We start from the raw sequence: 25,682 nt of genomic DNA on the forward strand, positions 1-25,682 counted from the left end.
TGGTTGAGAAAACAAGGATGCCATCTGTCATTGACAGGTAAGCAGGCCAGAAGGACAAAATGCAGGTTCTGGGTGACCACACAGAAACAGGAAAGCCACTGGGCCTGAAGAGTGCACAGGTGTGGGAAGGGCACGCAGGCCCTCGCTGCATTACACGGGGTGGATGCCAGGGCACTCCCCTGACCTAATGTGGGGCTAGAAGCGCTAAAGACAAGGACGGGAAAGGACCGGGCAGCCTTGCTGCAAGACTGCTTTCAAGAACACGTGAGAAATGCTACACATGAAAGAAAACTGATTGATTAGACTTCATCAAAATAGTCTTAAAATGGAAACAAAACAAAACAAAAAGTTCGGCACAATGGCTCATGACTGTGATCCCAGATTTTCTGAGGCTGCAGCAGGAGGATCATGGTGAGTCTGAGGGTAGCCTGAGCTACAGAGCAAGGCCTTATTTAAAAATCCATTATATAAATGAATAAAAAAAAATAGAAAAGAAGAAAACCATGATGAAGAAACACTAGATCTGACAAGTTTTTTTTTAATTAAATCTCCAATATGTAAAGAACATCTACAAACTAACAAGAGGAAGAGCCCAATTGAAAAGTGAGTCAAAGGTATCTTACCAATGAAGTTACTTAGACGGCCATTTTAAAAAGAAGTTTAATAGGGCTGGAGAGGTGGCTCTGTGCTTAGAGCCCTTGCTTCTTACACAGGTCCTGGTTTGGTTCCTAACATGCATGTCGTGGCTCACAAGTCTGGCCTTTGCAGGCACCTGCACACACACGGTGAATGTACAAACATGCATGCAAAACACTCATAAAATAGAAAAAAAAAGACACTTACAATCAGCAAAATACAACTTAAATCACGCTGAAATGTCACTTGATGACCGAGTATGTGGCTTAGCAGTGAGGCCCCAGTCCCATCATTCGCACAGAAAAACAAAAAACCCGAACTCCTTCCTCATCCAGGAGTACTTGTGTACGCCTGTCACTCCAATGTGTTGAGACACAGATGTGAAGCCTTATGGGAGTGATAGGAGGCTTGGGGCTCTTGCTCCTTGGGAGTCACTGCGCTCACATGGCTTTAGAGATTGTCCTTTAGGGGGCTAGGAGAGGGTCCCAGTCCCGGTTACTTAGGTGGTGAGTGTCAGTCACACGTCCTTCACTGGGCCACAGCTGCTGATGGGGCCTGGAGGGTGCTGATCCTGGCCCCTTTGCAGAAATTCTTTCCCAGTCGCCACTTTGGGACACCCTGAGATTTCAGGTACACAGGGCTAGTGGATAGCAGGGGTGCCACACCTGGCTCTCTCCAGTGTTTGTGTGGGTCCATCTTGAGTGTGTATGGAGGTAGGATCTCAGGGTCCTGGGGCACTACCAGCACTTCCTGTGTCAGAACCACTGTTCTCCATCCCAGTTGCAGTATGTAACTGCCCCAAGGGTCCTTTTGGGCCCCACAGTAGGAGTAACTAACAGCTGTCCATGGGTGTGTGTACAACTCCAGGTCCATGTTCAGGGAGTGACCTTGGCTGAGAACCCTTTCAAGGGTTGTGACTGTCATAGAACTTAGGTCACCAGGAGACTCAGATAACATGTTCTGGTCCAGGAAGGCCTGGGGCACCTACCTCCAGCACCCAAGGTTGTGTGTGCATACACACAAGTATCACAAGCTACTTACTGCCTAGGTTGGCCAGCTCCCACCAGGCCCCACTATCCTGCTGCTTTCTAGGAGACCCACCAGTTTTCTTGCGGCAGGGATGTCCCCATCCCACCACCAGGAACAGGCCCAACCTCCTCACCTCTGGGCAGGAGTGACTCTGGGCTGCGGGCGACCTGAGCTGCAGGAGCCCATCTTGTGGGCCTTGGGGGAGCTCTGAGGAACTGGGCCATGCTCGCAGGTAATGGCCAGGGCCCAGGAGGAGCATTCTGCCTCCCCCCTGGACACAATGGGCTCTGGGGGAGCAGCCACTGTAAAATGACAGGTCCACACCATCACCTGCAATGATAACATTTATTGAGTCAACCACAGCGCAACAGAGCAATAGAGGCAGAGGAAGCACTAGCCTGGCAGGAAGAAGTCAGGCCATTCACACTGAACTGTGTACAGGGACCAGTGGCCCAGCATGTGACAAAGAACAGACAAAGCCCCAGGGCTCTGGACAGAAGCAGACATAAACATCCACCTAATAAAAAACAAAATCATGTGTGATAGTAGTACTCTTATAATCTGTTTCCTCATAAAATAGAACGTCATGTGTTTAACACACACTTAACCATTGCTAAAATCAGCAAGAGCTATACAGTGCTCCAACTTAATAAGTTGATAACAGTTGTCCTGTTTCCAGTTCACAAAGGAACTAAATAGTTTTGTTCCAAGGTGCCTGGGGAGTGCCCCGTGCCCAGGCCTTTCCAACAACTCTGCTTCCTGTTCCTTCCTGTTGCACATCCCAGCACAGGACCTTTGGCAGGCGTTGGGGAGGAGGGGGGCGCACAGCTGGGGCGCCCGGACGACCACTAAGCTCTCCTGGAGGCCCAAGGGTTGCCATCCAAGGGGCCATCTCAGGCTTCAGCCATGATGGTGATGCTGGCTTTTCAGGAGGTGGCGACAGGAGCTACTGAGTGCATATCCCCTGCTTGCCACATGTAAGAGTCAGTTCAATCTGGACCAAAACTGATGGCATGGCTGCTATGCTGGGCGGGCCCCAGGCACTCTCAGAAGCATTGCCTTCTGGCTCACATGCACAGGGGTGAGCGAGTCCATTTCTGGTGCTAGCCGTTGGAGGGGCCACCTGTGGCTTCACCTGCACACTCCAGGTGTTGGCTGGTGGCTGAAGACAGAGGCTCAGGTAAAAGCAGAGCAGCTGGGGAGTCATGGCATCTGGTGCATGTGAGGTTAAAGAGTGCCCAGTCTCAGGAGATGGCGTTTCACAACACTGACTTGTAGAAAATGTGGCCATGGCTGCTGCACACTGACCACTGGCCACAGACAAAGGGAAACCATCCATTCCAGGGGTTGCACAAGCCAGCAGCACCAGTGAGATAAGACAATGGGTACCCTGGCTGCTGCTGCTGTTGCTGCTGCTGCAGGGGCCACAGCACCTTCTTTGACATCTTGACCACTCCAGGAAGCTACCAACCAGGTCCTGCCCTCTCCCTCCCAACTTTTCCCAAACCAGCCCTCACAGGGCCCTGAGGATCTCAAGGGTGGGAGTCTGAGGGCTGTAGACCTATCAGTGGGACTGGATGTTCCAACTAAGACCTTAGGCTTAGAACAAACAATGTCCCATAGCCAGCCTTCCAGATACCAGGGAGTGCCATCATGCCATTCTGTCCCCAGCCAGAAGTAGGCTGTGGACCCCTTCCTACCAGCTCAGACTCTTACACAGGCAAACTTGGGCCACACATCTTAAGAGGCATCTCTCAAACAACTGTTGCAGTTGACTTTCACAGGCGACAAAAGCAGGGTTCCGACCATCATCACTCTTGTTAGTAACCTGCATTCATTCTGTGGCCCTGGACCAGTGAATTCCCACGGATACCCTACATGGTGTTTGCACACAGTCCAGGCCCCAAGGTGCGACAAAGCTAACTCTGTGTTGCACCCTCAGCATCGCTCACAAGCGGGCTCTGCTTGACCCTACCAGGTGACCAAAGCACCTTTCCTGTCGCAGAAGAGCTACTCAGGCATCTCACTACCCATGGGTGCTAGGTTGACAGCCCAGGTCAGAAAACAGAAATGGCTGCGCTGGGCAATACAGGCTTCCGTGTCGCCCGCTTTAACACCAGCCCTCCTCCCTTGGTTTCTTTAACACACAGGCAGTAGCCCTGACAGTTGCCCATTGGTGCCATCTCAGATGGGCAGAAGGGTCTGGCTACTGGTCTACCTAAGACGAGACACATTCACCTTGAGGCCCATGGCTCACTTTATTTATCTGCAAGGAAGCCCAAGGCCCCTCACCCTTACCAGACCCACAGCCAGCCTGCTTTTGATGCAAACGTTTTAACAGGCTCAGATCTTTAAAACGACCAGATATGCAGCCTGATCTGACAGCAACAGCCATGCCTCTGGCTGACTGTCCTTCCAGGGCGTCACTACTTTACCAATGGCTCTGCCAAGGCCTGTGCCATGACCACAAAGTGTCCTTGTGTTAACTTCAGATCATGGTAAGTGGAGGCTAGCATCTCAAGAGCTGGCACACTGCACATGGTGATCTGCACCTCTTCCTCCTGTGGGTCTGGTCTCTGCTAGCCCCTGAACCTCCTGACGTCCTGAGCCTCTGGGTGGGTGAGGTACTGTGCGCATCAGTCGACCTCCTAAGACCCACACTGGGTATGAGGATTCCAGGTTTTGCCCACTCAGTGTTCTCTGCACCCCTGCCTCCCTCTGTCCTCCTATGGCAAGGTGGAAAGGCCGGGTGCATGAAAACAGAGGCTATGGTTCTTATCCAGGACCGGAAGTCTCAGAAGGGAGGGATACCCTCTTAAAACCATCAAAGGAAATTCAGGAGCACAGGAGCGACCTGCTAAGGACACTGACTGGAGAGAGTCGCCCAGAGGGACCGAGCACCCAGCTGATGGGGCTCGGCTGGCTGGAGGGCTCAGTGTGGGCACTGCGCTTGGGAGTCCAGCTGTCCCCATCCACGCAGGAGACGTGCAATCCTGTTCTCAACAGAAAGCACTGGGAGGTGCGGCCACTCCTCTGCAGGCCTCGGCTTGAGGGACGACCCAGGCAGGTGGAAGGTACCCTGAGCACACACCTCTGCTCTCCAGACAGGAAACACACTACAAACTACAAACGGCCACCAGAGTGGGAATGTGGCAGGACAGAAGCCTGCCAAGAATGTTAAACACAGCATTCCTTTGAATACACAGAAAATTCAAGTAATTTATTTAAAAACGGCTTACTTTCATCTTGAAATATATATGTATATATATTTGCTTTAGAATGCTCATATTGCAGCATGATTCTCATGCACTTTAAAGTACTTTATGTAAAAACACCAGACCGAGGCAGCAAGAGCACGGGGGTGACTTCATCTGGGTACCATCCAGGGAGGACCTCCCTCTCCTGAGTGCAGACTGACTGTTTCACAAGCCAAGAGGCAGGACTGTGGAGCTTTTAACAGAGATCCGTGGTTTGAAAAGGATTTTCCCACAGCTGCAGCATTTGAGGAGCTTGCTTCCCTGAGGCCCGAGTTTTGCTCATGTGCAGAAATTGGAAACTGCACCGGGCTCTTGGGTCACCAGCCCTCCTGCCCAGGCAGATACTTGCTTCTCTTTGCCTTCATCCCCATTCCAGTGACCATCAGCAGGAGCAGGTGATGAAGTCACAAGATTTCAGTTAGGTTCCAGCGAGGACCAATGTCACCAATGCGGCACGGAGGTAGGCCTCAGCACCCTCCCATGCCCTGTTCCCCACACTCTCGAGGTAGCCTTGCAGCAGGACTCGGGAGCCAGTGCTCACCTGGAGCTCTGTGCCTGGATTCCCAGCCAAAGGTGTAGAGAGAAACTGATAGGTCACACAGAGCAACAGCTGCCCTATGGCCACTGGGGAGGACCATGTGGGTAGGGACTGGACAGAGACAAACTCACACACAAGCACGCAGGAGGCACGCTAAGAGTTCACATTCAGCACTCCTGACTGTGCCGTCCCAGGGCAGGATGTCTGGAGGCTGCCCTGGGGAATGGCTGCGTCTGCTCAAACAGCTCTGGGACCCTTCCTCAGCTTTGGTGTGTGGTCTCAGGCACTGACAGCTGTGCACAGAACTGTGGGCCCAATTTGCTAGAGATGCTGTTCTAAGGAAACCACAGTTGTGAAAAAGAAAATACCGTTTCTGAAATAAACAGAGAAAGTTGCTCTGCGGCGCTGCAGAGCCAGCGTGATGCCGAGGAGCCCTCACGGACACCTGCTGGGCAATCTGGACACTGCACTGCTGTCTGCTGCCTTCAGATGACACCTGCCCAGGGAGTCAGACTTTCTGCACTTTCGATTACTGTTTCAGAAATGCAGACCCTGACGTTTTCTAAATTGCTTATTGACTATGCTGTGAATGGTTCACAATTTAAAACATGCAGAATGGTATACCTGCAGAATAAAAGACAGCTGAAATTAAGTTTTTTTCAATAAAAAAAGATTTCAAATGATGTTTTCTTTTAATTGTGGGAAAGGTAATTAGTGTGATATTTTTGCCTAACAGCTCAAAACCTACCCTACACCTAACACCTACTGAACTTGAACTGCGCCCTGGGAAGGAACTCCGAGCTCGCACAGTGTCGGCAAGCACAGCCCCCAGTCCACCCTGCCCTTCGGTGTGGAATGTGCCAGCTGGGGCTCACACCATGGACTCTGTCTCCACCGGCCCCTGCAGGCCCCCCTTCCGAGACAGCCTCAGCACAGTGGGCTTCTCACTGGCTGCTCCACCCTCGCCTTCACCAGCGGGCCCTGAGGACAGGCCTTTCTGCTCCTCCTTGGCCTCCTCTGACACCTCGGGGTAGATCACCAGGAATGTGGCTGTCAGAAAGCCCAGGAAAGAGCCCACGGAAGCCACCATAGGGATGACACGGACCGTCTGTACAGCGTCGACCACGCCCCCAAGGGCAGATGCAACCAGGATCTGGGAGATGTAGACCTGGCAGGAGAGGATGGCGCAGTCAATGCCAAATCCACGCTTGGAGTTCCCTGGACTGTGGTGGACGTACTGCAAGAGACGGAATGCAGGTATGAGTGGCGTGGAAAAGGCAGTCTGCGCCTGTACCTCAGGGCTACAGACACTGACCCACCTGCCTGAGCTTCTAGGCAGCCGCCCAACTGGGTTCTCCAGAGCCCCAGGGCCTACCTAGCACAGGGCAGGCAGGAGAGGGAGAGGATTCTGGCTCACGGGAGGAATACAGAAGCAACCTAATCAGGATTCTGATTCCCCAGAACACTGCTTAAACGCCAAGGAAGAGGAGCAGGGCAGGTGCAGGAAAGCCCACCACACCCTCACCATCTCCTTGGAGAGCAGGGAGCTCAAGTCACTCAGGTGCATGTGGGCTCAGGTGACAGAGCAGGGAACACTGGGCAGTTTGGTTTGCTAGTGTTTCTGGAACATGATCTAAAGTACACCTGTGCAATGCAGGGCTGTGCTCACCCCAAGCCTCCAAAGGAGACTTTGTCTGTGAGGTATGGAGGCCAATCTACCCACAAGATGAAAACCACATTCACATTTTAGACTTGAGGACACCATAGTCAGGGAGATCTTAAACACACCTCCCAGAAACCAGAAAGAGAACAGAAGAGCTCAACGATGAACAAACCCCACCTTACCCAATGGACACAGAGGCCACAAGGGCAGAACACGAATTTCACCGAATATAGGACACGCTGCACCACCATGATTTTAGGGCTGAAAGCGTACACGTGTGTTCTCTGATTCTGATCATTAGAAACTAGTCTACCATGACTGGCATACTTGGGGGACTTTTAATATTTGTACAATTTGGGGATACTAGATTGATGGGGCATTTCATATAAATCATTTATGCCTTCTCCCGGGAATGCTGCTTCCAAGCTTCCCCAGGACAGTCCTGAACATACTTCCCCTTCCACTTTTAGGGAGATATTCTTATCTACTTGAAGGTATTCCTTACACCTTGAAGGTTGTGACACACATAAAGAAGCCAGGTCTCTTTACGAGACTGTGAGACATTTTTGAAACGTCTGTCCCTGTACTTATTCAGGAACAAGATATTCAAAACAAAGTAAACTTCAAAAGGTCAACAAGATTCAGTGGGCTAGAGAAGTCAGCCACAGATCAGATTACAAGCCTCTTCCCACTGTACACTCAGGAGACTATGTGGCATACACAGCAACACAGTTAGGTTAGCTAAAGTTACCTCGGCCTTATACAGAGACTTATTGATAAAGAATGATGTAAAAAGATGAAATAAGAATGAGATGTCAGGACCTCCCTTTCTTAGAAAAGTTAGCACATGCAGAGCCACTGTGGTGTCATATGACCAAAGAACAACAGAATGCCAGGATTAGACATATAAACAAACTCTACAGATATAAAATAAAAAAAAAACAACAACAACACTGTATTATGCCATAATTTAAACAGTAACTGCAGCAGCTTTGGCCTGAGGACTTTTCTTGGGCACTCTGACCATTAAGAGTTAATAATATACTGCTTGGGACATGTCAATCTGCCTGGGCTGGCTTGAAGATTTTGTTTTGGTCTAGCATCCTTGAAGCCACAAAAGCTACTAGCCTGAGAACAGGTTGTCACATGCCTCTAGATTCTTAAAAATTGGCTTATGGGGTTAATGAGTAAAAATGGTTATAAAAGATAACTGTTTATCAATGATGATTAAACTTGAGGGGAAATGATTGTAAAAGATAACTCTATTCTGTCATGGTTTATCAATGATGACTAAAAGATACACAAAAGGAAGTGAAACCCATGTCCAAAACCAAAAATGATATGATCTACGTTTTGGAATGTACATGAATGTATCCCTGCTTTCTGAATTCCATACAAATAAAGAAACATTCTGGCTGCTAGTCAGTCAGGCTGCAGAATTCTCCCAACTCCCAAACATCATGCCTGGCTCATCCTTCCCTGGCTGACTCCTTACATCCTCTCTGGAAATGTCAACTGCTGGGGCTGGTGAACTTTTGACATTTGGGACATACTTCTGAATAATCCATGGGTTCAAAATAGAAATCAAGATAAAACCATAAATATCTCTGTGTGAAATGGTCGGTGGTGACTCACGCCTTTAATCTCAGTACTCAAGAGACAGAGGCAGGTGGATCTCTGAGTTTGAGGCCAACCTGGTCTGCAGAGTGAAATCCAGGACAGCCAGGGATACACAGAGAAACCTTGTCTTAAAAAAAAGAAAAAAAAGAAGGAAGGGAGGAAGGAAGGAAGGAAGGGAGGGAGGAAGGAAGGAAGGGAGGAAGGAAGGAAGGGAGGGAGGGAGGGAGGGAGGGAGGGAGGGAGGAAGGAAGGGAGGAAGGAAGGAAGGGAGGGAGGGAGGGAGGGAGGGAGGAAGGAAGGGAGGAAGGGAGGGAGGGAGGGAGGGAGGGAGGGAGGGAGGGAGGAAGGGAGGGAGGGAGGGAGGGAGGGAGGAAGGAAGGGAGGGAGGGAGGGAGGGAGGGAGGGAGGAAGGAAGGAAGGGAGGGAGGGAGGAAGGAAGGAAGGAAGGAAGAAGGAAGGAAGGAAGGGAGGGAGGGAGGAAGGGAGGAAGGGAGGAAGGAAGGAAGGAAGGGAGGAAGGGAGGGAGGGAGGAAGGAAGGAAGGGAGGGAGGGAGGAAGGAAGGAAGGAAGGGAGGGAGGGAGGAAGGAAGGGAGGGAGGGAGGGAGGAAGGAAGGGAGGAAGGAAGGAAAGAAGGAAGGAAGGGAGGGAGGAAGGGAGGGAGGGAGGAAGGGAGGGAGGGAGGGAGGGAGGGAGGGAGGGAGGGAGGAAGGGAGGAAGGAAGGAAGGGAGGAAGGAAGGAAGGGAGGAAGGAAGGGAGGGAGGAAGGGAGGGAGGGAGGAAGGAAGGAAGGAAGGATGGGAGGAAGGGAGGGAGGGAGGAAGGAAGGAAGGAAGGATGGGAGGAAGGGAGGGAGGGAGGGAGGGAGGGAGGGAGGGAGGAAGGAAGGGAGGAAGGGAAGAATGCACACACACACCCCATGGAGACAGAGGTTACTATCAGGTGCTGTCGTCTCCCATCACTCTCATCTCCTTCTCTGAGACAGGGTCTCTCACTCAATGGCTGTATAGGCTGCAAGCCCCAGGGACCTTCTCTCTGCCCACTTGGCACTGGGTTTTAACTATAGGTTCACGTTATCATACCCAGGGCCTTACATAGGTCCTGGGGATCTGAACTCCGGTCTTTATACTTGGACACCAACTTTATCCACTAAGCTATGTCACCGAGACCTTAGAAACATCTTTGAAATGATTGGTGGGAGGGAGAGGGGGGGGAGAGGGAGAGAGAGAGGGGAAGGAGGAGGAGAAGAAAGGGACAGAGGGAGAGAAGGAAGGAAGGAAGGGAGGAGAGAGGGAGAGGGAGAGAGGGAGAGGGAGAGAGACAGACAGACAGACAGACAGAGAGACAGACATTAGCTAGGTGTGGTTATACACATCTTTGATCCCAGCACTCAGGTGGATCTCTGTGAGTTCCAGGCCAGCCAGGGATACTATTAGGACCCTGTCTCAAAAACAAGTAGTAACTTGTTTTTCCAGATATATGTGACAGCTCATGTCTGTAATCCTAACACTCACTGGGGGAGACAATAGGATTTCTGTGAGTCGGAAGCCAGGGTGGGCTCCATAGCAAATTCTAGACCAGCCTAGGCTACAACGGGACAGCTGGAGTGACCCTGAATGACAGGCTGAGGAGCTCACGCTACCTGACACCAAGACTTACTGCAGACCTACTTTAAAGAAGAATGCATAACATCTGTCCAAGGATGGAGAGATCTAGCCAGATGCACAGCACATGCACTTATGTGGCCATTCAGTGACGATGAAGATAGATAGGATGGGAGGCCCTGGGTCTTGGGGGAAGAATGCGAGAGTCTAACTCCATGACCTCAAGCCACACTAGAACCTGCTGGGCAGACAGCATGAGGTGGCACAGAGGCCTGGGACCAGTGGTAAGCCTGGCATGCTACCCAAGTCACACAGAATGAGGTGGAACAGAAAATGCCAGTCTAGCTGTAGGAAGGTCGGATACAGGTACAAGTGAGGTCAGGGCAGCAGGAGGAGAAGGGGCTTCTAGACTCTGGCCACCATCTTTCTTGGTCTGGGCGATTCTCTAGGACCCATTTCTGAAATGCCAGCAAGTAGCTCAGCTTCAACAGTTATGAAGTCTGCAGAGTTCATCTACAAAACACCACCACCATTAGGTATGATTAGGAGTGGGTGTGGTATATACCTACTGAGCAAACTGATTTTGCTTTAAAGATTAATGGGATTAAAGGTGTGTACCACTATGTCCAGCTACGTGGTTTTGTTGTTGTTGTTGTTGTTTTATTTTTTAAAACCAGGGTCTTAAGTAGCCCAGGCTAGCCTTGAACTTGCTGAGGAGGATCTTGAAGTTCTGACCCTCTGGCCTTCGCCTCCCTAGTGCTGGATATGTAACTGTGCTCCACTACACCTGGCTCCAATCTCTCCACAGGGGCACCAGCAGTGATGCCTCAGAGGCAGTGGCTAACAGAGCAGCTCTTCAAATGCTGCAAGAGAGAAGGCTTGCTAGAGCTGGGCCCAACCAACCAGTGAACTGGGAAGGGAAAAGCCTACTAGTGGGGGATATGATGGTAAAGGGGATGTGGGCAGGGCCGCCTCTTGTTCCCAGCTGTGACAGGGTCCAGAACCTGGATGGTCAGAGAAGACTCTGTAGTCAAGGAATAGTTAACAGTGGAAGCTGTTGCCTTCATCAGAAGGGAAGACAGAGGGACAGTAGCACACAGCATATAGGCTGTGGACCCCATGGTCTGACGACCAACCAGACCTAAGGCCCCAACACCACCTCCACTCAGCAACCTCAGGCTGGCTGTACCTCCTTGATGTCATGGTAGTGTCCTAGGAGGGCATAGGGGCAGTAGGAGATGCTCATCGAGACGATGCCCATGGTGCTGATGGTGACCATGGCCACATAGACGTTAGGAAACATGGCCATCACAGCAGTGCCCACGGAGAAGCCCAGCGTCCCCAACACATAGATGATCCTGATGCTCAGGTCGTAGTTGTCCAGGTACTTCTGTAGCAGGGCTGCAGAGAGGGCCACAAGGATCATGACTTAGCTACTGCCTCCACACACCCCTTACCCCCATCACTGCCTCCCTCTGGTTGAACCTAGGCCTTCAGGCATAAAGACCTGCCGACCAAAACCACACAGCCCCATGTCCATCTGGATTCCCCGGGGGCTCCAGCACTTCTAACTGCCCGCCCAGGTATCCTTGGGGGAAATGCCTGGCCCTTTCCTTGTCACCCTGGACTCCCCAGCACTCTGGCCAGCCTTGGGACCCTGCCTTCTGATTGGGTCCTCCTAGGCACCACCTCCTCCAGGAGAAATCTCTTTGTCACCCTGACACTTGGCTGACCTGCCTCGCCCTACCCTCTTCACCTACAGATCAGGCGAAGTCGACTTCTGTTCCAGGTTCAGACTGAGTGTGGGCAGCAAAGGGAGGGGACTCCAATCCTAACTCTTTCAAGTTTAGGGAGGGAGTAAGGCATGCTTCCTTAGGATGACAGCCCATCACCCCACCTATCAGGGCTCCTGTCCTTGGCAATACAGACCCACTCCACTGCCCCTCAGACTGCTGGGCCCTGGGTGTGTGTGGGGGGGTGGGGGGGGTTGGCATGGCAGCGACAACATGCTAATACACAGGTGCCATCCATGTTGGACAGTGTCATGGGCATATAGGATCCTGGGCCACAGCAAGGGACTTCAATGGCTTTTCTTCTACTTAGGCAGAAGTCAGGGTGCTGACTCTCACCTGAGCAGATAGCACCAGTAGCAGCGTAGATGACCAGGCCCCAGCAGCCCATCTTCACACCGGCGTTGTAGGCCTGCCAGTCAGTGGAGTTGGAGGGGGCCTGTCGCAGAGAGAGAAGGTTGAGGGCATTGCCACCCTCAGGGCAGAGGAGATTACTCTGCACTCCCATGCAGGTAGATTGAGAGGTGACAGATACTCTAGTGAGGAGGAGAATCAACCCAAGTCCAGGTCAGTATCTGGTAAACCATTTCCAGGCCCTCCCAGTCCACATGCGACTCTGTTTCCCACAATGAGAAGTGGAATCCTGCCTGTGGCCCTGAAATATGGCTGGTCTGGACCGGCAGAAATGAGTCCGCCTTCTCTGAGATGCCATGCTAGCCCCCGAAAAAGGTGTAACAGACCACCGTGACCACCTACACGGCCATGGGGTAAGCCTAGAACCATTAGCAGGGCCTGGCAAGAATAAAAATAGGCTGTTACTTTGATAGCTGAATCAACACTCCATTCACGATTTTCAAAGAGGTTCTGGTCCTGTGTGTGAAAGCACCTGGCATTCATGAATGCTCACCATCAACCCCACTGTCACAACTTTGTCTCAGCTTGCACAACTGACCATGCATTGAGGTGTGCACTGGTCAGCTGCCTGCTGGGCATCCTCCCTAACCCGCATGGGCATGTGGGTGCAAGGGTAGTGCAGGTAGTGCATGCAGGCTCACAAGAAGCCCCAGACACAGAGACTGCCTAGTTCTCCTGTGCAGTGGAGCTGCTAGCCACAGGGTGCTCACCTGGGGGTCCCCTTTGAAGATAACTCGGCCCATGAAGTCAGTATAGAAGACAGCCTCCGCGATGACGGAGAACCAAGTGAGCAGGTGGCAGAGGCAGAGCCGTATCAGTTCCTTGGGCATCTTCAGCATGGACAGCCATAGCAGGCGCACCGTGGTCTCTGCCTCGCCCTCCTCGCTCTCTGTGTCCCCACTGGAGGCAGTGGCTCCACTCTGGTTGCGGTGCCGGGATCGCTGCCGCTGCTGCAGGTCATACAGGTCACTCATGCTTCGAGATGGCTTGATCAGGACCACTGCGTTGGCCCGGCGGTAGCGGTAGCAGTGGGAGCCAATCTTACCATAGTAGGAGAAGGTGCTAGAAGCCTGCCTGTGGAACATGTGCCTACGGCGCCTCATGGAACCAGATGTGGCTGAGGGCTTCAAGTCCACTTTAGAGCGGTGGCTGAGCGAGTCCACTGGGGGGGACCCTCTCCCGTTTGGGACTTTGGCTTCGTTCAAGTGATTATCAAGCAAGGTGTCGTCCTCCTTGGTGGACTCCCTGAGGAACGTAGACAGGCGGGGCAGCTTGGCCCTTAGGAGCTCCTGGCTGGTACTCCGGGGGGTGCTGGGATAGGAAGCATCATGGAAGATGGAGGGCTCTATGTCATGCAGGAAGAGCAGTTCAGGCTCCATGTCCAGAGTGGCATCAGGCATGTGCAACACCGAGTCACTCTTGCTGCGCACGATGTCCACATTGAGGTAGTCCAAGGACAGCTCGTGCTCCGACTGCACCTCATCTGGGAATGGGGGGCTGCCATCCTGCACACCCCCACCGAGGGAGCTGAGGCGGGTAGCGGGGGCTGGAGCACTAGGCTGGACACTGGTGCTGGGCAGGGCGGCATCCTCAGTACTGCGGTCCTGCTGTGGGCTGTACTGTTCCTCCTCGATGCTGAAGAGATGCAGGGCCACTGACACCGAGAAGATGATGGCAGCGAAGAAGAACAGCACCTGGTTCTGTGTCCGGAACCAGTCACCCAGGAAGGTCTGTGTCCAGTCCAGCCCACCCAGCACGTAGCCGATGGCCCCACCAAGGCCTGGAGGTGGAGAAGTAACAGTGAGCCTCAGGCCCAGCACAGGGCTCTCCCGTACACAGGGGAGATATAGGGTTATATGGCAAATGAGTGCAATGGAGAATCAAAGGACAGCCGAGACACACAACAAAACAACTCATGACGGCACAGATCCAAGACTGGCCTAACATTCTTCCCAGTCCGAAATAAAGACAAAAGGAGTCCCAGGCCTGGAAGCAACCCCAGCCCACCTGTGTGTTCCCCAGGCAGTGTCGGTGTGGGGCCCTCACCACGTCCACCTGGCAGGCATGTCATCCAGGCCTTACCCTCTCCTAGCCCTGCTCCTCAGTCCCTTAATCTTGCTGGGGTTCATGGGTCAGAAGTGAGACACAGTGCTTCCTAAGGCCCCATCACTGGTCACTGCCACCAAGGAGCACAGACTCCTCCCTCCCACCTGGGGTCTGGCATGGAGCTTTACCAGCAGAGAAGGCATGTATGTTGAGGGCCATATCTTGCTCCTCGCTGTCTACCACATCCAGCAGGTAGGCACGGATGGGCCCCTCAGTTGCATCGGCACTGAAATCCAGGACCACCACTCCCAGCACCGTGAGGACAATGCCAATGGGTTGTCGGTTGGGAACATCGCCGAGCGCCAGACCTGGACAGAGCATGGGGAAGCAGTCAGACTCCAGTGCCAACTGTCAGGCTCCTGAGGCAAATGCTTTCAGGACAGCAGTAAGCTTCACCCTATTTCTGTGGTTTGTGGGTGTCCCTCTCTGTCTAGCCCCCAAGAGCTCCCTCTTTTAAAAAATATTTATTTTATTAAGAGTGTTTTGCCTACATGTATGGATGTGCACCTCGTGCATGCTTGATGCCTGCAGAGGTCAGAAGAGGGCATCCATCATGAGTTCTTTTGGAACTGGAGTTACAGATGGCTGTGAGCTACCACGTGGATGCTGGGAATTTAACTTGGGTCTTCAGGCTGGTAAGACAACTGGTATCAACTACAGTGTCTATGCAAGGCCGCCACCACCCCACCTTTCTGAGGATGCCATCTCTTCTTCTTCCCACCAACCCAAACTCCCTGTGCTGCTTTCTGAGCTGGTTGGCTCTGCCTCAGCATCCAAGCTAGACAACAGGCTTTGAGTGTATAAGGACCTAATTATGAAGGCATGCAGCTTTGGCAGGCAGTGTGGGCCTCTGAGGAGGCTGCCCTCACACACCAAGCCTCACCTGACTGGGGAGCCTGCCTGGACCCAGAGATCAATCCCTAGTCCTGAGCCTTGGGCTGCTCACACTGGGGCCAACCTTCAGGACTAGAGGTGGGACAAAGACAGGTCTGGTCCTCTGACTGCACCTCGACACGCTGGCCCATGGGTTGCCCTGGAGGCCCCATGGGCAAGAGAAGAGCTTGGGCTGAGGGCTGGTGTCTCCAGGCTGGCTGTGTGTGGATCACCCCAGGAATGCTCTCCATACATGCCACAGCATATGGGGAAGTAAAGGAATGCTCGCAGGTGATATTGATAGGCCCAGGGCCAGAAAGCAAATCCCAGACTCCTAGATGGGAGCCATGCCTAGCAGAGGAGACTGACTTGTAGAGGTACGAATCAGCAAGGAGACACTCCAGCCCGGAGGGGAATGAACCAAAGCCGCCAAAGACTGCCCCTAACCTGGCTCTGAAGAGCTGTGACTTCCCATGGAGGTGGTGGTCTCCTGGAGCCACAGTCCTGCCGCCATGGGACTTGGGCAGACCTGTGCCTGAGAACCCACACTGCACTCCTTTACCCGCTGAGCCAAAAAAACAAGGCTTTGTTTCCACCAGTTCTGAAGAGTGCCCGCAAGGCAGAAAATATTTTCCCACACAGAGTGGCTTTAATTAAAAACAAAACAACAGAGAAGAGGCAAAACAACACACGAGGCATGAACCAAGAAAACAAACAGCGAACTGGGCTCTGGACATTTTCACTACCACGTCTAAGAAAAGGAGAACAAAAAAAGAAAAGATAATTTCTGAAATCACTCTGGAAACAGGACGTGGTGTCAGATACGCATTAAAAACAAGCCATCACAACAGGAAGCGTTTCCCTGTGAACAGGTTCCTCCAGCTTTCCCACGTGGGGCCAGCTCCACTACCAAGCTGCCCCGCTGCAGGATCCACCAGGCAGCCCTTAGCAGTCTGAACTGGTCCCTGCACACAGAGACCCAGTGAAGTCACCAGATAAGGCCCCCAAAGCGTGCACTAGTGTGCGGTCAGCGAACACTCACCGATGGCAGAGCCGTTGAGGAAAAGTGCAACACCGATGAGGACCCCCACACACAGCACAAGGATGAAGGGCCGCCGGCGGCCCCAGCTCAAGGTACAGCGGTCACTTGCAGAGCCAATAAGCGGCGTGAAGATGAGGCCGAGGACAGGGCTCAGGAACCACGTGAGGCTGTAGTACTGCTCAGGGAGGCCTGCAGGGACACACAGCCTGTCACTCATCACTCATGCACACCCCACATAAACACATATTCTTGCCTCCTCCAGTCTCCTCAGGATAGACCTTTTCCCTGAGGGTCTCCTGGCTCTGAGGATGCTAGGCAGAGTACTCCAGACCTGGAGTACTTGTCACTCGATTCTGGACCTCACTGGGAAAAGCTATCGCAGAGAGTCTTGCAAGGCCCTCCCTACGCAGCCACCAAGACCCTCAGTTGGCGTGGCAGTGGGTGCCCCAAGCACTGGGGTGGTATAAGTCCACATGTATCCAGCTGGAGTTTGGTGGCCTCGGGATGGAACCTGGGCAGCCTGACATCAGAGTCTATGCCACATCCCTGTCATATAAATTCAAATGTGGTGTCAACAGAGCAGATAAAGAATGATGGCCACGGGCACAGGCCAGAGCACTCCACGGCAACTAGAATGTACTTGCACAGCAACCAGCAGTTCCGATGAGCCTCTCTCTGTACCACAGAGATCCTTGCTGATGAGCACATACCACACCACTCCCTTGAGTGACGTCCAAAGTCTCATAAAGGCCTCTGCTACTATAGGTCAGAGTGCTGGTTATCCTTACAAGGGCAGGCAGTGACTGGCTGCTGGGTGAGCAATGGCGTACCATGTAATATGTCCTGGATGTGGTTGGGAGGCTCTGAGTATCAGCACAAGATCAGCACAACTCTCCCCATTTTACAACAACCCATAGTTTGCTTAAAATCTACAGGGCCTGGCACATCACCACTTCATCAGACAAGCATTTCACACTCCAAGAACACTGAGGAAACAGACTCATGTTGAGCTGGCAAGAAAAATAAACCTTGTGTGGGAGTAGAGCATACTTAAGGGAGGAAGCACCTTGCAGAACCCCTTGCCATCACACCATTAGGTACCAGGGCACTCCGCCAGGGTCTAAGGTATGTGTTCTGACCTCTGCAACCACGCCTGGCCACAGGAAAGGCGATATCTGTTCCCATCCCAAGTCAGCAGAACAGACAAGAATCAGGGAACTAGAGTCTGCCCAGTGATTTCCACCAGACAAGCCAGGTGGGGCTCTAACAGTATGAGCTCTTCAGCCTTAGTAGGCAAGGCCCTCAAGGGGCCATGGCTGTTCCCGGCCATACTACCCTTGCCTGCCTTCAGTAATACCCATGTCACGTGCCCTGTGTCTCAGTACAACCCTAATCAAAATGACCCAGAGTGAACAAGGCAGTTTGGGGTTCAGGGGAAGAAGCCACCACAAGCCTTCCATTGGTCATGCCACCAACTAAGTAAATAAGGAGCCCAGTTCACTCTTGTGTGCATGGGACATCTTCATGGGTCCTGGCAGCTCCTTAGCAGGCTTGCCCTCTCCTGCCTGGAACAACCATCTTGCTGTCACTGTGCCAACACCTTGGGAATGGAGGAGGGCTATCCACTCAGGAGTTACCACCACCTTTTGCTGCCCACAGTGCCTACCCATCCTGAATAAAAGGTTCCATGCTACACAGACCCAGGGGCCCTGGGTTTGTCCCAGTCAGGCTATGGCTCCCTGGCGGCATTGAGACCAACAAGTCCCCTTGTCCCTTTTCCAGTCAATAGTGTATGTTCAGCCAGACAGGACATACAGAGATTTGCTGACTCGATCAAGCTGTGAGACAAGGCCCGTATGGGCCAGGCCCTCTCTCCACCCACACAGTCCCTCTTTAGAACTGATACTGTGCTGCTGTACAGTCCAACCACCTGTAGCCAGTCTATCTCTTAGTAAAGACCTTTAACCCAGGTGCTCTCACTGGCCAGAACTTTCCCAGTGAGGTGGCAGTACCAACATCAACAGAGCCTGTGGCCCCACCACATCACATCAGCAGGCCCGGGCATTAGCCCTTAGGAACACAGACCTCAGCAAAGTCACCTTGGTAGGTTACACATACAGGTAGACAGGAGTCACAGATGACTGACAGGCACACAGTCTGCAGCATCTAGCAAAGGGGCAGGAAGTACCTCAGACAGTGGGAAAGACAGGCACGGGTCTTCATCTGAGCACACGGATGGGAGAACAGTGTGCTTCCCATCTCTACAGGAGACTACCAATAAGCAGTCTGCTACAGTACTCCAGAGGAGAACAAGAGATGCTCTCACAGAAGATGGATAGACAGACAGTGCAGGCTCTAGAGCAAGGTGTCCAACTTGCTGACACTCTGACACGACACTGCCATCTATAATATGCTGGGCTACATTCACAGCTATTCTGTGGTGCATCCATCTCTGGGCCACAGGATGAACACACATGGGGTAGAACAGGCCCAGCTGCACCCGAAGTGGCCTTCGAAGCAGCCAAGAGCTGGCTACCGAGTGAGGTCATGCACTGACCCTTACTTACTGGGGCAGCAAATGAGAATCGGTGAAAAGTACTGGTTCCTCCAGGTGGGCATGGCTAGCGGGAGGCTGCCCAGGAACAGGGACAGAAGCATGCCAAGGAGACCTTGGACCAACTGTCACTACTTCTGCAGGAACTGACAGCTGTAGCCATCACAGGCCAACAGAATGGGAGAGCAAACTCTGCTGCCCAAGATCATGTGGCCTTCCACATACATCTTACAAAAGATGGCTGTAATACTTCCTGACACAAAAAAAACTTATGGAGGGGCTGGAGAGATGGTTCAGTGGTTAAGAGCAACTGGATGCTCTTCCAGAGGACCTGGAGTCTATGACAGTTATAACTATCTGTAACTCCAGTTCCAGAGGATCTGACACCTTCTTCTGAGCACCCAGAATACATGTGGTACAAAGACATATTTGCAGACAAAATACCCATACATGTAAAAATAAATTAACTTAAAAGGTTATAAAATTCAAGCTTCAGTGTCCACCAGTAAAGTCTTATGCATAGCTAGTCCATCTGCTGGGATCTGGGACTGCTCGTTCACCGGCTGCAGGGCTGTCAATCTCAACTCTAGTCCTTTGTCTTCTATTACTCTGGTAACTATCATGATCAAAAACAACTTGAGGAGGAAAGGACTTATTTCATCTTACAATTTTCAGGTCACAGTCCATCACTGAGGGAAGTCACGGCAGAACTAGAGATACGAACGGATGCAGAAGCCACTGAGGAACTCTGCTTACTGGCTTGCTCAGCCTGCTTTTTTATAGAACTTAGGAGCACCTACATAGGGGTGACACTACCCACAAAGGCCTGGGTCATGTCAATCACGAATCAGGCTACAGGCCATTGTGATGGAGGCATTTTCTCAGTTGAGGTGCCTCTTCCCAGACGACTACAGCTTGTGTCAAGTTGACACAAAAATCAGCCAGGTCACCCTTGAACAAGCTGAATGGCCGTGCCTCTCAGGACTGTTGGGTCTGTATTCTCTGTTCTCAGTCAACCACCTCAGCCCTGCTGAAGTAGGAACGTTGACTACAATGCTAAGTTCCACATTTTGACCTCTAGCCCTACCAGCTTTTGCTGTGTCCATTAGGAATGTCATGGCTGGCCACTCGGCTGACGCTGTTCTGTGGTACCTGTGACAGGACAATGACCAGCCATACCAACACCCCACCCCAAGTTCCTTCCTAGCAGAGGTATGGACCTCAGTGAGACCTCCACGTGATGTTAACAGCCACCGGGTGGTGACTGCTGGCTAGTGACATACCAGGTACCGTGTGCTGGAGGAACCCAGAACCCTACTAGGAAACGTGGCTAGGCAGTCATGTGATCAGCTGTGGAAGGTGGAGGGGTGGCAACATTGGCTGTAGACATCCAGAGCTATGCAAACCAAAGACAGGGGCCAAGGACACAGGCACAGGGACACAGAGAGCCCCAGTGTGGCATTACAGCTGGTTGCTGTTGTTGTGCCAATCTACCCAGAAGTCTATTTTAGACTCTAGACCCCGGCCCCAAGGAAACTAAACACCATGTTTTAGCTACCTGTAAGAGGGCTACCAAGTCATAGTTAGAGCTCCCCGCTCCCCACCCCAGCACTGGCTCTATCCAGATGACACTGTTCCATCACACAGGCAAGACAACACCTCCCATCCCATCTCCAGTGCTGCCCAGGATGAGCAAGGGGTGCTGCCACCCCCAACTCTCTGCTGCCAGCACCACATCCCTGGGATGCCTCAGCCAGGCAATTCCCAGCAAAGCCCTAAACAAACACAACGCCCGTCCCTAGTAAATAATTTTTGGTTTTTTCCAGGCAAAGGTTGAACAACAATGGTGGGACCCGGAAGGTTCCCTGTTCACAGGAAATACTCACTGTGTCACTATGTGTACATGGGACAGCCCACTGCAATGCTTGGGTCACATGCAGAGGTTTCTATTCACAAGGACATTTTTGATAAACTGGTGTTTTGTGGGAGAGGGAGGCTGGGAAAGTGGCCTATAAATATTTAACAAAACAAAAGGTCCAGGATGGGAATAGGAACTCATTCTTTCTCTCAATGGACAAGCCTGCCAGGCCAGATAGGTTTGTACTCCTGGACGAAACCCCATGATAACATTCGCTGGTGAGAAGACGTTCTTCGTGGGAAAACTTCAGCATCCTTGAGTGACCCCAGGAATCTCAAACAGCAAGCTCACTGTGAGCCCACTTCAGGGCAGCCTTGCTAAGGCTACAGCGTCGGGAGAATGGGCTACTTTCCATAGGCCAGGTCATTGGTCACCTGCTACCATGCCAGAACCAAAGCAAGGTGTGCTGAGACCCTGGGGCCTCCCTGGGCAGGGAAGGCAGGCAGGCAGGCAGGCAGGCAAGGAAGACACTGGGGAAAGACACATCTCCAGCTAAAGGCAGGGCCACAGAGCTTCCAGGACCATTCTAAAGTCATCAGTGGGAAGACAAGGAAGGAGTGAAACTAGAAGCTTTCAGGTGGTTTTTCTGAGCTCCGTTTCACAGGAGTGCCACTCAACGTGTCACCTCTATGTATCCACTCCCCACAGCCCACAGAGTGATTCACAGCTCAGCTACACAGCTGTAAGAAAGCATTCAGAGAAGAAGGCATATGTCTATCATCCTAGTTCTTAGAAGGTGGAGTTAAGAGAATCAGGAGTTCTTGGTCATCCTTGGCTACACACACAGTCAGTTCAAGGCTAGCCTGGGCCACATGAGATCCTGTCTTTAGAGACACCACCCCCTCCACCCCCTGCCGTGCATGCACACATGCCTAATTCCCTCTCCAAAGAGAAAGGAAGCAGGGGCTCAGGGAGTCCCCTTGCTCTGAGTGAACAGATGCCCAGGAATGCCAACACTGTACCACAGACACAGCTGTCTGAAGACAATGCACGGGTCTGGTCCCCAGGTCACTGATTCAGACTAGGATGCAAGCTAGGAAAGCTCTGAAGCTCAAGCCACTTAATGGACACATACCCATCACCAAGCCCACTGCCAAGTGCAGAACGTTCTTCCTTGTGGAGTGAGATGCATGGAGAAAACAAATCACCTTCCAGGGTCCACACCAAGGCCAGGTGGTTTCAGAACCAATATGAGACTAAGGGGTCCTTGCACCACCACCCTCATGGCTGCATGAAGGCTGGAAACCCCAGTGCACCTGGCTCCTAAAAGAAAGGGGTCCTGAGCACCTGTAGGAAAGGCCTTGTGGGTGGGGCACAGGGGCTGTGGGCAGGGCCTGTCTGGGGCCCTCCTCCCACTTCAGCCTCATAGCAGAGTGCTAAGAATGCTGCACCAGGGGGTCAGAAAGCCCTATGTGGGTGACAACGGATAACCTTCCTATGAAATCCAGTCTCACACACGCCCAGGTAATTCAATACGTCTCCACTTCCTGGAAAAAGCTGACAGGACAGCGACGCAAGGAAGGACGTCATACATGTGGTGACATCTCCCCAGATAAAACTCAACATGCCCGACAAGAGCACTGGGGATGAACAAGCCTGTTCCACACTGGGGACTTGGAAATGGGGCTGGAGAGGTCTCCTTGGCTTTGGTAGTAGTGCTGACACCCTCCACTCTGTTTAGAAGATGGGACAAGGCCTGCACCTCTGAGGATCTAGGGACACAAGTGGCACAGAGAACTGCCCCCTACACACACCCATCACCAGCATGAGCCACTCCACCCAGCAGGCGCACACTGTCAAGCTTGGCACTGGGACAGCAGAGACAAAGCAGCTTCAGATAGGGGTCCACCTAGGAGCAGGAAGAATGCCTTACTGGATGTCAGGGGGTAGTAGCACTGGGGACCATGGGGTAGCACTGAGTCCAAGGAAAAGATAGACAGTGGAAGTGAGTAGCTCAAGACCAGCTTCCAGAGAGGGAAGAGTCTCAGAGCCTTTATAGGTATGCTAGTGACCGGGACCTGAGGCAGGAAGTGCAGGTGGCAGGCAGTTGACCCCAAGAAGGAAGCACAGGTGGCAGTGGGGGTTGGGGGAAGGCAGGTCCTCTGGCACCTTTTGGAATACAGTCTGGTTCTGCTTGCGTGTGAACGCTGTCACTAGGCCACTGTGCGGGACATCTATTTGTGCAGCACTGTACACAGGAGTAGTACGGTGCAGGGCACATCCCTGTTAGTGGCATCCTCTGAATCTGGCAGCTTGTGAGGACTGTCAGGAAGGCAAAGGAAACGCAAGGGCAACATTACTTTCACCTAGGTCTGAGCAAAGTAGCCTAGCATTTGCCTCCATTCCCAGATACCTTTTTCTGCCCTCTGAAAGGACAGCCTTTCCTTCTCCATGTCTACGGCTGAAAGCGCCCAGAGAGGAAAGACTTGGCAAGCAGACCCAGGAGAGCGTGCAAGGCAAAGGGCATGAGCAGCCCTGCTTGGAGAGAAGGAATGTTGGAGGAGAGGAGCCATGGAAACCTGCAGGCTAGTCAGGTGGGCAAAGCTCAGGTGCTAAGAGGGCCTCAGAGACTTCTGGTGGGGGATGTGTGGCACCAGAAGGGGTAGGCAAGCTGACTTATGGGGCTCAGAAACACTTGTGTCTAAGGAGCCATCAAGTCCCCCAAGGTCAAATGCCAGGTGATCACAAGGCCACAGAACAAATGAAGCATACCCTGAGTCACTCACTGGGAAGCCTCCACCTGGCCTGGTGGCCCTGGTGAAGATGAGTTGGTTGGAAGGATGCCTCCGACTTTTGATTCTTCACTGGCCACAGACCCTGACAGTAGTTTCGCTTTCAGAGTCCCACTGTCCTCAGACAAGCCGTGGAAATGGGCCTTGAGGCCTGTTCCCTGCCTCCCTCCACACCCTTCAGAGTATTACTATGTTCCTCCATCCAAACTGGCTCTCAGATTCTTTAATAGCACCTTGTATCCCTTAGAGGAGTTCCAAAGGGGGTAGGCTGTGTACTGTGAACTGTAAGCAGATCAGCAGCACCACTGCCTCAGCACAGCCAAACTGAGGTAGGACTCAAGCTTCCCACGCTGGCAGGACCAACCCTCACTGGGTAACTAAGTCCCTCTCGTGTGCCCTTCTTGAGCATCAGATGCATCTGGCACACCTGGAGAAGCTCTCAAATTGAGTATCTGCAGTCGGGTGGTGGTGGTGGTGGAGCGCGCTTTTAATCCCAGCACTTGGGAGGCAGAGGCAGGTGGACCCGTGAGTTCAAGGCCAGCCTGGTCTACAAGGTGAGTTCCACAACAGCCAGGGCCACACAGAAAAATCCCCGTCTCGAAAAAGGAGAGGAAAAAAAAAGGTACGCCAAGTGAAACAGACTCTTGGATACTAAGCTTGTCACTGCCTCATTTCCCACGCAGGTCAAACACCCTCGCCCAGGGATACAGATGCCTGACTGACAGGCGGAAGCCACACTGGGCTGAGATGCTTTGGCCTCCGTTGCACTGCGGAATCGGGTGATGTCAAACATCACTGCTCCCGGGACTTTTGCAATCAGGATGAGATGCACACAGCCCTGTTCACTAGTCATTATTCCTGTTACTGAAGTACACTTCTGACCCAGAACGCTGCGCTGGTACCACAGCTGACCAGGCTCAGCTGTCACAAGGACACAAGTAAGGAAGTCAGGGGGTGCACCATGTTCTGGACAAAAGGGACAGTAAAGGGCAATGAACCCAAAACGGTTCCCTAGGAGCTGCCAGGTCATATGAGGAAGGCCTAACTAAGCTGCAGGCGGGGAGGCCAGCCAAGCTGGGCACATAATGGAGAAGTATTACAGGGCTCCGGGTTCTACAAAAGGAAGCGGCGGTGCAACTCCCAACTGCTGCTGGGTCAGAGAATACTAACTCCTAACCACAGCATTCGCCTTAGTCATCCCTTCATAGGAAAGCCCAAACTACAGGTGTGTGGACAGCAAGAGAGTCTGTCAAGCAGACGATGACGCTCCTCCAGTGGCCTGCATTTGCCCCAGCCAGCACACCTGCAGCCAGGGCTGCCTCAGGTATGAGACCCAGGCCCAGGTTCCTTTCTTGCACCCAACTTGGCTTAGCCAAGTGTTGGAGAAAGTCCTACTTGCCCATCCCCTGCCGTCAGTTTCCTCTAGGCTTCTCCTTTTGTGATCTCTCTGCAATGAAACCTGCAGAAATGGAGGGTGATGGACAGTTCTTTATTGCGATGTGCCCACGAGTTACAAACTGTAACACCCATCCAGGTCCTCATTTCACTGGGGACGTGGCTCAGTGGCAGGATGCTTGCCTAGCGTGTGCAAAGCCCTGGCTCTTCTCTACAGCACTACAAAGTAAAATAAAAAACAGAAAGGGAAGTAGACAACCCATTTTGCAAAGACAAATCCTATTTATAACTGTTTAAACAAGCTATCTATGTACACGTTCTGTGTAGCTTCAATTTAAATAGCTACCTTTTCTTCTACATTAGGGATGGAATCCAGGGTCTTGCACAAGCCAGGCAAGTGGTGCAGTGGGCACCTTCTACATTGATTGCTTTTGACAGCATTGGTTTCTAAGATTTTCCAGGTAGCAGGGAGTGGTGGCACATTCCTGTACTTCCGGCACTAAGGAGGTGAAG

At 52.3% G+C, this 25,682-nt stretch overlaps 1 protein-coding gene across 3 annotated transcripts in view; it reads right to left on the reverse strand.

Annotated features, from left to right (window-relative positions):
- Positions 1–1,996: 1,996 nt before the first annotated feature.
- Positions 1,997–25,682, reverse strand: part of Slc45a4 (solute carrier family 45 member 4) — a 74,620-nt gene continuing 50,934 nt past the window's right edge. For all 3 annotated transcript variants that reach the window (XM_036208141.1, XM_036208140.1, XM_036208142.1), the window contains exons 3-8: positions 16,571–16,759; positions 14,784–14,963; positions 13,260–14,329; positions 12,475–12,574; positions 11,535–11,746; positions 1,997–6,697 (exon numbers count right to left, since the gene is read on the reverse strand). In XM_036208141.1, the coding sequence (XP_036064034.1) occupies positions 6,332–6,697; positions 11,535–11,746; positions 12,475–12,574; positions 13,260–14,329; positions 14,784–14,963; positions 16,571–16,759 (2,117 nt within the window). In that variant the 3' untranslated portion in view covers positions 1,997–6,331. The remainder of the gene's footprint in view (positions 6,698–11,534; positions 11,747–12,474; positions 12,575–13,259; positions 14,330–14,783; positions 14,964–16,570; positions 16,760–25,682) is intronic.

This window comes from Onychomys torridus, chromosome 16 (genome assembly GCF_903995425.1).
Source record: "Onychomys torridus chromosome 16, mOncTor1.1, whole genome shotgun sequence".
In the NCBI taxonomy this organism is placed as follows: domain Eukaryota; kingdom Metazoa; phylum Chordata; class Mammalia; order Rodentia; family Cricetidae; genus Onychomys; species Onychomys torridus.